At 39.3% G+C, this 15,960-nt stretch overlaps 2 protein-coding genes across 2 annotated transcripts; both read left to right on the forward strand.

Annotated features, from left to right (window-relative positions):
* Positions 1-2,381: 2,381 nt before the first annotated feature.
* Positions 2,382-7,068, forward strand: LOC135236751 (extracellular calcium-sensing receptor-like). Its single transcript, XM_064303265.1, has 6 exons — positions 2,382-2,529; positions 2,847-3,138; positions 3,546-4,340; positions 4,438-4,665; positions 5,191-5,314; positions 5,474-7,068. Exons 2-6 carry the CDS (start codon positions 2,881-2,883, stop codon positions 6,385-6,387), a joined length of 2,319 nt encoding a protein of 772 aa, XP_064159335.1. The 5' UTR covers positions 2,382-2,529; positions 2,847-2,880; the 3' UTR covers positions 6,388-7,068.
* A 2,181-nt stretch (positions 7,069-9,249) lies between these two features.
* On the forward strand, positions 9,250-14,036 carry LOC135236778 (extracellular calcium-sensing receptor-like). Its single transcript, XM_064303309.1, has 6 exons — positions 9,250-9,681; positions 9,926-10,217; positions 10,676-11,470; positions 11,567-11,794; positions 11,996-12,119; positions 12,501-14,036. The coding sequence occupies exons 1-6, from the start codon at positions 9,404-9,406 to the stop codon at positions 13,412-13,414; spliced, it is 2,631 nt and encodes an 876-aa protein (XP_064159379.1). The 5' UTR covers positions 9,250-9,403; the 3' UTR covers positions 13,415-14,036.
* The last annotated feature ends 1,924 nt before the right edge of the window (positions 14,037-15,960 follow it).

Consider the following 15,960-nt stretch of genomic DNA (forward strand, 5'->3'; position numbering starts at 1 on the left):
CAAGCAAGCTAAATTGCAACTATGAACAGTAACAGCAGTTCCCACAGGGAAGAAGACATCTTGATAGGAGAACAGAATTCAATACAGAAGCTCCCCAACCTCCGGCATCTAGCTGCCTAACATAATAGCTAGCTAAAATTAAGTTATTTGCAGGTCCAACAGAAAACAGGCCAACTCCATGTCACTTTTCATCCCCTTGGCGAAATTCAGCTGACACCACCGTGTAAAAGCAATTCCAAGGTTGATTCTTGTTATTGAATGAGCCCCGTCAGCTTGTCTTTTTGCTTTGCTGTACCTTGGCTTTTTAGGATCCGTTATTGCAGCAGCTAACAAGCAACAAGGACCTTTGAAATCTGATCCCAAACCACTGGCTCTGTAGCCACGCCCACCTCTCTGCACACAGAAAAGACTGCCATGCCCAGAAATGTCCCAAACACATTTTAGAATAATAAATAGAGATAAAGGGTTCAGGAATTTGGCGAAACTAAGTAAAGACACAGATTTCCAGTGCATCATAGATGTGCTGTAGCATTGTTAGGTTATTTTGTAATATTTTCAAGTAAAAAATCCATAATCTGCCTTTACTCAAATATCAAACCGACATGGACAGGTTAGTCACAAAATAAATGGATGAAGGAATACCACACAACAGCTTGTTTCTCCCAGGAAATCCAACATCAAAGTTCAAAAACCAAAAGACACCCGAATATTCCAAAAAGTCAGGGATGAAAATGTAAAAATGTCATCACACCATGTGCAGACCAAACACCAAGAAACAGCAGGCCAAGATGCAACGTTCAGATTCCTTGAATGGAAAAGTAGATAATGGCCCTCAAATCTCTCCACAACAGACTTTCAAAATGCCCAAGCACTCTATCTTGCAAAAATAAAAGCACACATTTTTAAGATTTTATACAAAGTGCGGAGGGGGGGGGGGGGGGGCGACATGGCTGACTGGCTGAGCTGTAGATGGGCAGAAGTGTAATACCAAGATCAGGCAGGGGCTGTTTTATTTGAAAGCTGACAAATTCACATAGTATAGTCACCTTATGTGGTTTCGAGCAGACCTAAATGCCATATAATAAGGTTTTAAGTTCATCATAAGGGCACCAATATTTTACAAGGTAATCCAGCCACCTACTGCAGATCTTTTCTTCCTTTTTAAAAAAAAAAAATAAATTTACACCTATTTCTAATGAAGGGGTGAAATCCGTAAACAAGCCAATAGTCTTTGGGGACAAGTAGACCCAAACCAGGAAAATGCCCCCCCCACAGCATAACAGAGCTACTGGACCGCCTCACTGTAGGGGTCAAGCTTTCAGGCCTGAACCGTTATGTAATTGACCCCTAACAGAAGTAGAACATCAACATTTACTCAAGTTCCAATAAAATGAATAACATCTAACTTATATGTTCAGAAATTATTGTAGAGAAATCCAGAACATTAAGCATGACTGTCTATCAGCTACATGTATAAAAGACTGATAGGCTGCATCATTAGATGAAATCTAAAATGTATGTAATTATAGTGTGCCAAAACTGTAACATTACATTACATTACAGGCATTTAGCAGACGCTCTTATCCAGAGCGACTTACACAACTTTTTTACATAGCATTTTACATTGTATCCATTTATACAGCTGGATATATACTGAAGCAATGCAGGTTAAGTACCTTGCTCAAGGGTACAACGGCAGTGTCCTTACCCGGGAATCGAACCTACGACCTTTCGGTTACAAGCGCAGTTCCTTACCCACTGTGCCACACTCCGTCCTAGTAACTATTTACTAGTACTATTTACTAATGTATATGCATAGCTAAGCTATATGTTAAATGTAAATTGTGAGTTTCAGGCAGCTCTCTAAACAGTTTGATGATAAGAAAGTTGTGGTAAGGAACAGGCAGAATAATTTGTTTCCTCAGCTGAGTAGGCAATGCCAGTGCCTATTTTAGCATGTCTGGACATCAGAACCAAAATGTACCAGAAAATACAATGTGATTTGGTCAGTCAGCATCTATATAAAAGTACCAGTACTTTCAGATTAATAGGACAGAGCCCAACTCAGAACCCATCAAGCAAGATCTGAAACTACACACAATAGATGAAATGAACTAAAAACAGCAATGAGGAAAGATATCAGTGCTCTTCAAAACTGTGTTGATCTTTACATTTGCCTCTGTTGCCAGAGCAGTTTGCTCCACCTTAACCTGCTTATTCTGGGACTCAGTCATGCCCTTGAGAATCACAGATCGATGGAGAATTAAAACTGCTGTATTTAAACCTGGTACACAGCAGTGCTGGATCTGAGATGTGCAGTGGGATGGCACTGCAGATCATTCTACTGGCACAGACAGTCCTCTGGGCTGCAGCACAGACCCCACCATGCAGAATACTGGGGAGAGCAGCCAAGCCCAGCTTCTATCAACATGGAGACATCAACATCGGTGGGGTCTTCTCTCTGCACAGCAATCCAACGGAAATAAACAACCAATTCATAACCAGACCGGAGCCTCTAAAGTGTCCAAGGTAAAGTTACCTTACAATTATTTTTCAGCACCCATGTGTTGGATAGTGACTATGGAACTGGTATTGTAATAAGGTGATAGTAGGATTATATCCAAACTGGAGCACAGAGCGTAATGGTGTACATATCCATTAATGCTGAATGAATCATTTAACCAGTGATTTAAAAGGATAATAAGTAAAGTTTGCAATCTTTGGCAAGGATGTTTTGTAAGAAATACAAGGCAGATTTTTCTATCTGAGATTAATGCGAGACCTTACATATATTTGTTCAATCCAACCTATAATACCTATAACAACTAGTAATGTGGCATCTCTAGAATTAATTTCAGAGAACTGCGGGTGGCCCAGACTATGATCTTTGGTATTGAAGAAATAAACAACAGAAGTGACCTCCTCCCTGGTGTATCTCTTGGATATAAAATATATGACACCTGTGCTTCCACAACATTCTCTATACGGGCAGCCATGGCTCTGATGAATGGTTATGAGGAAACTCTGACTGACACATCATGCACTACACCAGAAGCAGTGAAGGCCATCATTGGGGAATCTCGGTCTACAAACTCCATTGCAATTGCTGCAGCCGTAGGATTGTTTCAAATCCCACTGGTGATAATTATTTTATTCCTTTTCACAAAAGACTGTGAGTTATTCAAGGAAAGTGATGTTCTCAGTTGAATAATCAACTTGCATTAAGCATGAATTATTTATCATTGCAGGAATGATAGAATGCAAAAATAAATTCCTAATATGACTACAATGTGATTTAAAGCTTCATAAAAACTGCAATGTCACTCATACTCACAAATCATTGTCTATAATTATCTAATATTAATTTATTCAATAAATTCAACCAGTAAAATGTAATTTCCAGTAGTCCAAAAATCACTACATTGATTAAACCAAGGTTAATACATAAAAAGGCACAACTCAATATTTTAATTAAAACCTCAACTTATGCTACTCTTGAGATTTGAAGTTCATAAGAATTTTCTATTTTAATTTTTTAATTTTAGGTCAGCCACTTTTCAACATGTGCATGTCTGAGCAACAGAAAAGAGTTTCCTACATTCTTCAGAACCATTCCCAGTGACTATTACCAGAGCAGAGCACTGGCTCAGCTGGTGAAGCACTTTGGTTGGAACTGGGTTGGAACAGTGAGGAGTGACAGTGACTATGGCAACAACGGAATGGCCACATTCATAGAAGCTGCTCAACAAGAAGGGATCTGCATTGAGTATTCTGAGAAATTTCAAAGAACAGAACCACAGAAACTACTGAAGGTTGTAGATGTTATCAAAAGAAGTACTGCAAAGGTAATTGTAGCTTTTATTGACCAGCTTGATATGAACAGCTTATTAGCGCAACTGACCATTCAGAATATTACAGGTCTCCAAATGGTTGGCAGTGAAGGCTGGATAACAGCAAGCAATCTAGTGACACCCACAAGTTTCAGAATACTGGGAGGGTCAATTGGCTTTGCAATCAGCAAAGCCAAAATAAATGGATTTAAAGAGTTTTTGTTGAAACTTCACCCATCCCAGTACCCAAATAATACTGTTGTTATAGACTTTTGGGAAGCTGCTTTTCAGTGCTCTCTAAGAAATGGAGATGACAAACCCTACATTAACCTCTGCACTGGATTTGAGAGCTTGATTGAACAGAAAAATGAATACACTGATGTATCAGAACTGAGATTCGCCAACAATGTGTACAAAGCAGTATATGCTATTGCTCATTCTCTGCATGACCTGCTGGCATGTACACCCCATCAAGGCTGCACAAACCGTGTGAAAACAGAGCCCTGGCAGGTAATTCAATGTTCTCCTTTCAACTTATTTAATATAACCTTCACTACAAACCGGTTCAATGGCACATATCTGTGATGAAACATTTACTTTTCTACAGGTTCTTGAGGCTCTGAAAAAAGTCAATTTTACTTTGGGAACTAGGGAGCACATCTCCTTTGATAATAAAGGGGATCCTGTAGCCAGATATGAGGTGGTGAACTGGCAGCTTGGTCCTGACGGTGCAGTACAATTCAGAGTGGTTGGCAACTATGATGCCTCTTTACCACCTGGGCAGCAGTTTGTGATGAATCCTGTTACTATGGTTTGGGCAGGTGGGCAAAACGAGGTGAGTGTTCATGCAGTACACCAACTTTCAGCACTGAGCATTAAGTGTTATTTTATCGCCTTTTTATTACCTAGAAATGTATTAACAAGAATAATTAAACAATGAAAACACAGATTTAGTATTTTCTATATTTCATTAAGCATTGACTTCAAACATGTGCAAGGCACCAACAAGACAAATTCTTTCCCATCAGTGTTTTAATTTAATATAAATGTATGTACACTGATCAATGCTCAAATTTTTACCATACATTCCAGAACAACTTCACATCCACATGTGCATGCTGCGCACACACTTAATTTTATGAGAGTATATTTTATGATGCATATTTTGTAAATTAACATTCAATATTGCTTTAAAAAAACTTGTTAATCGATGCCTGCAATTTGCCCAAGCCAGAAATAACTGAATTGCATTATTGATAAGCAGTGATTTTTGGCTGGCTGTTTTTTTTCCAAATGTGGCATAATTCTTATGAAGAATGTATGCACCATAAAGTGCTTTGCTTTGAAACCTGTTGCACAGAAACCCAGGTCAGTGTGCAGTGAGAGCTGTCCCCCCGGCACTCGGAAAGCTGTGCAGAGTGGAAGGCCTGTCTGCTGCTATGACTGTGTGCCCTGTGCTGAGGGAGAAACCAGCAATGCCACCGGTAATCAATATAACTTCTTAACAGACAAGCCTAAGCAGTGTTAATGTTCTACACCTTTCTACAACTGCATATGAATCATATCAGAACTGTGTACTCAGAATGTCTCCACAACACTACCACTTGAGTTTTCTAATCACGGTATTCATTGTTCTATTGCAGATTCTAATGACTGTATTCAGTGCCCTGAAGAATACTGGTCTAATGCAAAAAGAGACCAATGTGTTTTAAAGACTGTTGAATTCCTGTCTTTTCAAGAAATTATGGGAATAGTGCTTGTTCTTTTTTCATTATTTGGAACATGCATAACCGTACTTGTGGCGGTATTGTTTTTCATTCAGAAGGATACACCCATTGTGAAAGCCAACAACTCAGAGCTGAGCTTCCTGCTGCTCTTTTCATTGAAACTGTGTTTCCTTTGCTCTCTTACTTTCATCGGCCGGCCCTCTGATTGGTCCTGTATGCTGCGCCATATAGCATTTGGGATCACCTTTGTCCTCTGCATCTCTTGTGTTCTGGGGAAAACAATAGTGGTGTTAATGGCCTTCAGGGCTACACTTCCAGGCAGTAATGTCATGAAGTGGTTTGGGCCTCTGCAGCAGAGACTGAGTGTTCTTGCTTTCACTCTCATACAGGTCCTTATTTGTGTGCTTTGGTTAACAATATCCCCTCCTTTCCCCAACAAGAACATGAAGCACTACAAAGAAAAGATCATTCTAGAATGTGATGTAGGATCAGCAGTGGGGTTCTGGGCTGTGCTGGGTTATATTGGGCTCCTCTCTCTACTGTGCTTTGCTTTAGCTTTTCTGGCTCGTAAGCTTCCTGACAACTTCAATGAAGCCAAATTCATCACATTCAGCATGCTCATATTCTGTGCTGTTTGGATTACCTTTTTACCAGCGTATGTCAGCTCACCTGGAAAGTTCACTGTAGCTGTGGAGATCTTTGCCATTTTAGCTTCCAGTTTTGGTTTGCTTTTCTGTATTTTTGCACCCAAGTGTTATATCATTCTGTTAAAACCTGAATTAAACTCAAGAAAACATGTGATGGGCAAGATGCCCTCAAAATCCCTCTAGATTAATGCATTAAATGATTTGATATAACAATGTTTTGTGGTAAATATTTATATAAATCATAAATCAGCAATATAACTACAACATACTGTTTATCAAAATGGTGTTGGACAAAAGATACATATATAAATATTAACTATACATGTCCTGGATCATGAACTCCTTGACCACAAGTGTGGAAGATCTGAGGGTGATATGCAAAACTACTAAAGATCTATGTAGCAAAAAAAGGAAGCAGTGTACCCTGCTGTCCCTTACTATTTAATAGTAACATTATCATAATGGCGTCCCAACCACATGTAACAAAAGATTACATATTGTAGAGAACCGAAAAAATACAAGAATTAATGATTATATATTTACATATGTGTACCACAGCGAGTCACAATGTTTTTTGCATTATTTTCAATGTGATGTGAATGTTTTATTTAAAACCATCATAATTTAAAAGATTTATTATAAAGCAAATTTATATGCTTCAGAATGAACGAAAATAATTTTCTGAATTGTTGGATAGGTTTTGGATAGAATTTTAGAGCCCGGGATATCTTAGGCCTATACTGATGAAAAGATAGTAATTCCCATTTGAAAGTAATGCAAAAGTGAGTTTCATGGGTCAAAACAGGTGATTTGTAGTGAAATGATTTTGTTATGATACCCCAGGTATGACTGTGTTAGGGAATGGTGTGTTTGACCTACAATGGACTGGCAAGCTGTCCAGGGTTCACCAGGCGAACTATTCATGGTGTATTCCTGCCTCTTGCCCAATGCAAGCTGAGATAAGCTCCAGCACTTCCTGTGACCCTGACCAGGAATTAGCGGGTATAGGTAATGGTTGGATGGATTTTCCATGCCCTAAGTGACAAGTATAGCCCATGGAGATACTAATGCCCCACATTGTTAACAATAAGATTACAATAAATATTCCAACATCATAAGAAGGTTGAGGATGTTCTAGCTTCATGGTAAACTGGCACAGCAAACAACACATGACTGAACCACCTATGAATGCTTACACTACAGTATGTGAAATGCCTGCATCAAAGAAAAGACACAATTTCATTGTGAGTGGTATGAATTCTAACAAAGCATGCCACTATGAACAACTATGCTAACACTGCCCAGGGTATGCTGACAATGGCTCTATACTAACATGACCAATGCAAATATAACAAAATATATTGAAAATTATGACAACTAAATAATTGAAATGTTACAGGCAGTAATACCTATATCTTCACCAGTTTAGTATGTATCCTGGCTAGACTTCATGCTTCTTCTTCCTCTTCTGACCCACACCCCAGAGAATTTTCAATAGCCATGCTGATGATTCAGAAAAAGGAGTATTATCTTCCAAAAACCAGGGAAGGAACAAATCACAGCAACAAGTGCATCTATATTACTGTGCAATGTTGCAGTTGACAGCGCATTGCTGTAGCAACTGTAGGAGAAGGGATTTTGGTGCCTATTCCGGTCCAGACTTTATTTGGGCAATCAAAGGGATCTGCGGATTTGGAAGGCTTGCTCATGATTGCATTCAAGGGAAGCTCAAAGAAACATTCAGGGAAAAACTGTTTAACAGTTCTCCTGGTACCATATGGAATCATTTGGTTGTGTATTTTGTCAATGAACATGTTAATGTTAATTTTCTTTGGCCAGCATGTGATCCTGTGTTCAGCTATAGGTAATGAATGTGTTTATATTTGCGGTCATCAATTTAACTGGTGAATATGTTTATTAATAAACAATTATATTTCCATCACAACTGCATCTTCCTTCCTAACAATTTTCCAGCCTCACAAATACTTTGTTCACAGCTTATACAGTAAGAACCCACTAAAAGCTGGTGCATGCAGTCGGAGCTGTAGTGTCCCGGGCACTGGGAGATGTGTGCAAAGTCTCAGAGATAAGGTCCTGGTTCCCCACCCGAGGCTGGGTGCAAGCCTCAGGATTAAGTTCCAGAAAAGTAGGTTTCAATTCCCGAGGTCTCATGACTGAGTTTCAATAAAATAGATTCCAGATCTCGAGGAAGCCCCAAATGGTGAGTAAGGTAACAAGTCTCGAGATTGAGTTTCTGAGTTCTAAAGGAACCTCTCAGTACTGAATTGTGAGTAACAAGTTGCAAGATATGAGTTTCTATCGTTTTGGATCATCTCTGTCCTCTGCATCTCTTGTGTTCCAGGAAAGATAACACAGGGTTAACTATTAAGGGCCTTCAGGGCAACTCTTCCAGGCAGTACTCTTCCATGTCATTAAGTGGTTTGGGCCTTCCCAGCAGAGTTTGAAAAATAAAAAATAAGTACATAAATAAATAATCTGGTGGGAGAATCTGACTGGAGTCTTCAGAATGCCCAAACTGACTGTTGATTGGTGAACTAACATTTGGAAATGTAGTATTGCTGAACTACCGCTTGCAGCTTATGGAGTGGTAGCACTACAAATTATGTGGTAGAGTTCCCCCTGCTGGTGACCATCACCCACCATGTTCACCAATATACCAACCAGGTTGTGATTATATGGTATGCATAAAGTATGTAAAACAGGAGCTAAATAGCCATGCCTCACTTATCAACATTGACTACAGATTCTTCTCTGGGGCAAAATGTTATGAAGCTGCATAATAATAAAATATTCTGGGGATAACACTGCAGAAATGTCTTTAACATTTGACTTTTGATACTGTGCCTTTAAGAAAAAAAAATCCCTGGTTTCACTGTTCACAGAAAGCGAAATGACATTATGGGCTCAGTGCTTGATCATTTGCGTGCGTAAGTAATCTGTTGTATCCAGAGTGATGTAGTAGACTATGCGTAGTGCCTCAAAACCCAAACACAGTTTTGAAAGGCTTCACCATCTTATTCTCCACATTATTTAATTAAATTAGAGTTGACAAGATCACAGTGCACAGTTAAGATCAGAGTGCTTCTTGGAATTGTTCACGTTTGCTGTTGTCTCTGTTGTGTCGGCATTTTGCTCCGCCTCAATCTGCATATCCTGGGACTCAGTCATGCCTTAGAGGATGACAAATCGATTGAGAATTGCAACTGCTTTATTTAAACCTGGTACACAGCAGTGCAGGAGCAGCAGTGGGATGGCACTGCAGACCATTCTGTTGGCACTGACAGTCTTCTGGGCTGCAGCACAGACTCCACCATGCAGAATACTGGGGAGGGCAGCCAAGCCTAACTTCTATCAACATGGAGACATCAACCTTGGTGGGGTCTTCGCTCTGCGTCAAATGCCTTTGAAAACTGCCATGAAATTTGACATCAAACCAGAGTTGCAGAAGTGTTCTCGGTGAGGTTAAATTATAACTTATATTTAGCTGCTGTTTGTATCGGTTATTATTTGACAATAAGGAATTTCAGTGATTCAATCCTAATTAAAGGTAATATCAACAATATTTTAAAAAGTAAACTCCTGAATACTCCACATAGATTAACCTGCAGTAAGTTTGCTTGTGAATGCATAATTGCATTTTAAAAGATTTAAGTATTAAATTAAAAAAAATAAAAATAATAACATAATGTGAAATTTCTAGAGTTAATTTCAGAGAATTTCAGGTGGCTCAAACTATGATCTTCACCATTGAAGAAATAAACAACAGAACTGACCTCCTCCCCGGTGTATCTCTTGGATATAAGATATACGATTCCTGCATCTCCACAATATTCTCTATAAGAGCGGCTATGGCTTTGCTGAACGGTTATGAGGAAACACTATCTGACACATCATGCTCCACACCGGCAGTAGTGCAGGCCATTATTGGGGAGTCTGTGTCAACTAACTCGATGGCAATTGCAGCAACTGTTGGATTATTTCGGATTCCAGTGGTAAGAGTTCCAAGAAATAATTATTTTCAGTATTTTTTTGTGTAGTTCAAGTATGTTTGTGTCTCCTCAGTAGGTGTTTTCTCCTGTAAAAATGTCATGGTAAAAAAAAAAAAAATGATGGAAAACAATTAAAAGTTAAAAGAACAGTCATTTCAATTCAGAATTCTTATCTACACAGACTATTTCAACCACTAATTATAATATTTTAATAGATATTTTAATAAAATAAAAAGCCCAACCAAAAAGTCCCTGACTATGTTGTAATAACAAATTTGTTTTCTGGAGGACAAAGAAGGTATTTTCTATTATCTCAATATGTGACGTAAAACTTTATATACACACCACATACAAAAAGCTTGTTGACTCTCACCTTGCTGAACCATAATACTTTAACTTTACTCTGTTTGCTGTTCACATTTGAAAAGCTGTCATGGTTTACTTTTTGTTATGCTTTTCAGATCAGTCACTTTTCAACATGTGCATGTCTGAGCAACAGGCAACAGTTTCCCTCATTCTTCAGAACCATTCCCAGTGACTATTACCAGAGCAGAGCACTGGCTCAGCTGGTGAAGCACTTTGGCTGGACCTGGATAGGAGCAGTGAGAAGTGATAATGAATATGGCAACAATGGGATGGCCACATTTATAGAAGCTGCTCAAGAGGAAGGGATCTGCATTGAGTATTCTGAGAAATTTCATATAACAGAAACAGAGAAACTACTGAAGGTTGTAGATGTTATCAAAAGAGGTACTGCAAAGGTAATTGTTGCATTTTTTTCTCAGGTTGAGATGAAGAGTTTACTAGAACAGCTGAACCAGCAGAACATTACTGGTTTACAAATGGTAGGCAGTGAGGCCTGGATAACAGCAAGTATTCTCATGAATCCTACAAGTTATAGAATACTGGGGGGGTCGATTGGTGTTGCTATCACCAAAGGCAAAATAAATGGCTTAAAAGAATTTGTATTAAAGCTTCATCCCTCACAACATCCAGGAAACCTTGCTGTTGTAGACTTTTGGGAAAATGCTTTTCAATGTTCACTAATGAATGAAAACAAGCTTTCTCACATTACCCCCTGCACTGGATCTGAGAGTTTGAGTGAACTAGAAAACGAATACACTGATGTATCAGAGCTGAGAATTTCCAACAATGTTTACAAAGCAGCATATGCTATTGCTCATTCTCTGCATGACCTGCTGGCATGTACACCCCATCAAGGCTGCACAAATAGGGTGAAAACAGAGCCCTGGCAGGTAACTCAAAAAACCTGCATATAGTTACTGAACTCCTCAATCATGAACAGAGGCAACTATGCATTTATGGCTGCTTAAATCTTTGTTTCTCTACAGGTGCTTGAGGCTCTCAAAAAAGTCAATTTTACTTTGGGAACTGGAGAGAAAGTCTCTTTTGACAGTAATGGAGATCCGGTAGCCAGATATGAGGTGGTGAACTGGCAGGTTGGTCCTGATGGTGCAGTACAGTTCAGAGTGGTTGGCTACTATGATGCCTCTTTACCATCTGGTCTGCAGTTTGTGATGAGTCCTGCTAGTATAGTTTGGGCAGGTGGGCAAAAACAAGTAAGTGTTTATGTACTACATGAAAAGGTAGCCTGATAACATCACTAGACTAAATAGCTTTCAGCACTGAGAACCAAGCTTAAAATTGATCCCAAATTAAGCTCAACATGCTCATATTCAAACCTGATTCATTAGCATTTTTGCTAACCTAGTAACCTAGACACTCACCCTCAGCTCCCCTCTCATGAACATGTTGCACAGAAACCCACATCAGTATGCAGTGAGAGCTGCCCCCCAGGCACCCGGAAGGCTGTGCAGAGAGGAAGGCCTGTCTGCTGCTATGACTGTGTGCCCTGCGCTGAAGGAGAAATCAGCAATGTTACAGGTAATTCAGAGTCAACCAGTCCACAACCAGTCAAAATTGTGCTCTTTATATAATGCTGAACATGTTCAATACTCAGTTCAATAATTTAATAGTGGCTAAAACTGATTTGTCTACTGGTTGGGGTTGTCTAGCCAAACCACCAGCCACAGTGGCTGGACAGCCAAAAAGTTACTGTCAAGCCCTGCACCTACAGATTATATATTCAGCCCAATCCAGCCCTATTCACACCTGTGCAGTGTGCTGTGAGCTGTGCACTGCATGCCTCTGGTCACAGAAGTATATACCAATATTCAGTAACCGTGCCCAGTGTGCTCATGTGCTGTGCTATTGGCTGCGCCCATGTCCAGATTTCTAATCGTGGTATTCATCATTCTTTTGCAGATTCTAATGACTGCATTCAGTGCCCAGACGAATACTGGCCTAATGCTAAAAGAGATCAATGTGTTTTAAAGGCTGTTGAATTTTTGTCCTTTCAAGAAATTATGGGAATCATACTCGTCATTTTTTCACTACTTGGAACATCTTTAACTGTACTTGTGGCTGTGTTGTTCTTCATTCAAAAGGACACACCCATTGTAAAAGCCAACAACTCAGAGCTGAGCTTCCTGCTGCTCTTTTCATTGAAACTGTGTTTCCTTTGCTCTCTTACCTTCATCGGTCGGCCCTCTGAGTGGTCCTGTATGCTGCGCCACACTGCGTTTGGGATCACCTTTGTCCTCTGCATCTCTTGTGTTCTGGGGAAAACAATAGTGGTGTTAATGGCCTTCAGGGCTACACTTCCAGGCAGTAATGTCATGAAGTGGTTTGGGCCTCTGCAGCAGAGACTGAGTGTTCTTGCTTTCACTCTCATACAGGTCCTTATTTGTGTGCTTTGGTTAACAATATCCCCTCCTTTCCCCAACAAGAACATGAAGCACTACAAAGAAAAGATCATTCTAGAATGTGATGTAGGATCAGCAGTGGGGTTCTGGGCTGTACTGGGTTATATTGGGCTCCTCTCTCTACTGTGCTTTATTTTAGCTTTTCTGGCTCGTAAGTTGCCTGACAACTTCAATGAAGCCAAGTTCATCACGTTCAGCATGCTCATATTCTGTGCAGTCTGGATCACCTTTATACCAGCTTATGTCAGCTCACCTGGAAAGTTCACTGTAGCTGTGGAAATATTTGCTATTTTAGCTTCCAGTTTTGGTTTGTTGTTCTGTATTTTTATTCCAAAATGTTATATAATGTTGTTCAGACCTGAGCAAAACACAAGGAAACACTTAATGGGTAAAACACATGCTAAATCTCAATGACTAGCTGTGGCACCTTGTGATTACGCATTTAGGGCACCACAGTTATTAGTCACCAAATATATGTTATGTACGATGGACACTGGTATTACAATTATTAACAGGTGCCAGATTATGTGTTAAGGCAGAAATGTAGGAAGTGGATAATAACTAATATATTACTAAAACAATGATGATCATACATCTGTGTTTAGTGTTCATTTCTAAACATTAGTTAGCTTGTGGCATTACGCATGTAATAATCAGTTGGCTTTCTTTTTCTTTTTGTGGTTATTCTATTATTATTAGCCTCATTATTCACAGAGAAATGAGTACCTGCTAATATTAAAGAATTTCACAGATTCTAGCAATACCCAGTATTTATTTTGTAAATTGAGCATTGTCCATTCATCTGAAGGGACCAACAGTCAGTCCTTACACAAACAGTGACTGTCTCTTTAGGAACATGAAGCACATCTGATTATGTCATCTGGACATGCAGCGTTCTTAATCTTTGTCAAACAGTACCAGTGTGAAGATTACTCTCCCCCCAGCAAGTGAATAAAAGTGAGCAACAGCAACTGTGGTAGTACCCATTCAAGCAATACCCTACCTATTTGTCCAGATTATATTCCATTCTGTTTGATTCTGGTTATAGGGCACCATGATCCCTGAGACAATATACAGTTCTGCAATAAGAACTTAAATGCTTGTGTCAGGGTGAAAATTGATATGTTGCAATTTATAAATGCTTAGAAAAACACATAAATTCAATGGCTTTTCGAAACACTCATATATGGACCACTTCAGCTTTTGGCACATTAATATAAGGGACATTAGAGCAAATAAATAGGAACTTCTCTAGCTTCAAAGGGGAAAAAATTGTCATTTTCATGCTTCAGTCAATGAGACATTCCTCTCCACACCATTACACTTCTCTCTGCCATGACATTTTCAGGGAAGACAGGCTTCAGGGTCATGGCCCTACTCATCAGAATAGCATCACATAGCATCCTTCCCGAAAGCTAGATAGCCTACAACAGAAACTAAAATGTCAAGTTCTTTTTTGGGGCTCATATCTAACAGACAAATTTGGTAATTCAAGACGAGCAAGCGTTTATTTGCTAGTACATGAATATTAGATAAACAAGCATGACTCTAAACATAAACAAGCATAGCAGCTACCATTATTTCAGTGTGTGAATATACATGAATTAATTTATTCAACTAACTGCCTCATGATGATGTTTCATGATGATCTGCCATTTCTAAGCCTGTCACATGCCCACTGACAACTATTTGGAGGATGGTGGCCATATTTTTTCAGTTATTTCAGTCAGACTTTATCATTGTACATTCAATGGCAGACTGACACAACAACATAGCATGCCAACATTCAACTTGACTGCTCAATCAATTTAGGAGTTAAAGGCATTTATTTTTCTCTTATAGTGCCACCTATTGGCTAAGCACCACCAAATGCTGCCTCCGAGTCAACCATTGTACATGTATGCCAAGTTCCAGGATGATCGGGCCAAGCACTCACAAGTTACAGCTATTTCAGCAAAAATGGCCTCACAACAGTTTATTTGTATATGGTGGCCATATTGTTATGAAAGTTCAAATTTTGATAATGATTCAATTTTAGACTTTTAGACTTATTTCAAGCCTAATTTGGTGACACTCAGCTTAATGGTGTAGGACTAGTTCACAAAAGTTAGTTATGTCAAAAATTCAAAATGGCAGAAAAACAAAATGGTTGCTAATGTTGTTTCTTGAGACAATGTTGTTTAATGTTCTTTCACAGAGATGTCACTTACAAAATATCAGCCTGATTGGTCAAACAGTTTAAGAGTTATAGGCATTTAAATTATTTTTTTGGTTTTCATAGCGCCACCTATTGGCAAGCATGTGCCAAAGCCTGCATGTTTCCTCAGAATCATGTCCTGCACTTACATACCAAATTTCTTGAGGACTAGACATAGCATTCAAGAGTAGGCTAAGTATAACATGGCCAAGCCCATGACAATTGATTGATGTGTGGCGGTCATATTGTTTTGAAAATCAATTATTGAGGTCCAGACTCCATAAACTCTTTCTTGCCTAATTTGGTTACGATGGGCCAAACGGCCCCAGACTAGTCCGCAAAAGTAAGCTTTGCTAAAAAATCTAATTGGCGGAAAAACCAGATGGTTGCTGATGTTAGTTGAGGCAAAGTTGTTCATCTAAAGGCGCAGGATCTACTACACTTTATACAATTTTCCCATAACCATAGCCAAAGATATGTTATTTGAAAGCCTGCATATTTGCTATAGCGCCCCCTAATGACTGACTGATCTCTTACATGGTAATACCAAGTCAAGAGGTCAATATACCCACCAAGATTCATGATGATTAGCCATTGATAAGCCTGCCAAATGGCTGTTGAGAGCTGAGTGGCTGATGGCGGCCATGTTTTTAAGATATCTCATTAACAAAATCTCAGTTTGATTGGTCAAACCATTGAAGAGTTATGGGCCAAAGCGTAAACTGTTTCACCAGGCCACCAGGTGTCATTGCAATAACCTGAG

The sequence above is a fragment of the Anguilla rostrata genome, chromosome 12 (assembly GCF_018555375.3).
Source record: "Anguilla rostrata isolate EN2019 chromosome 12, ASM1855537v3, whole genome shotgun sequence".
NCBI classification, from domain to species: domain Eukaryota; kingdom Metazoa; phylum Chordata; class Actinopteri; order Anguilliformes; family Anguillidae; genus Anguilla; species Anguilla rostrata.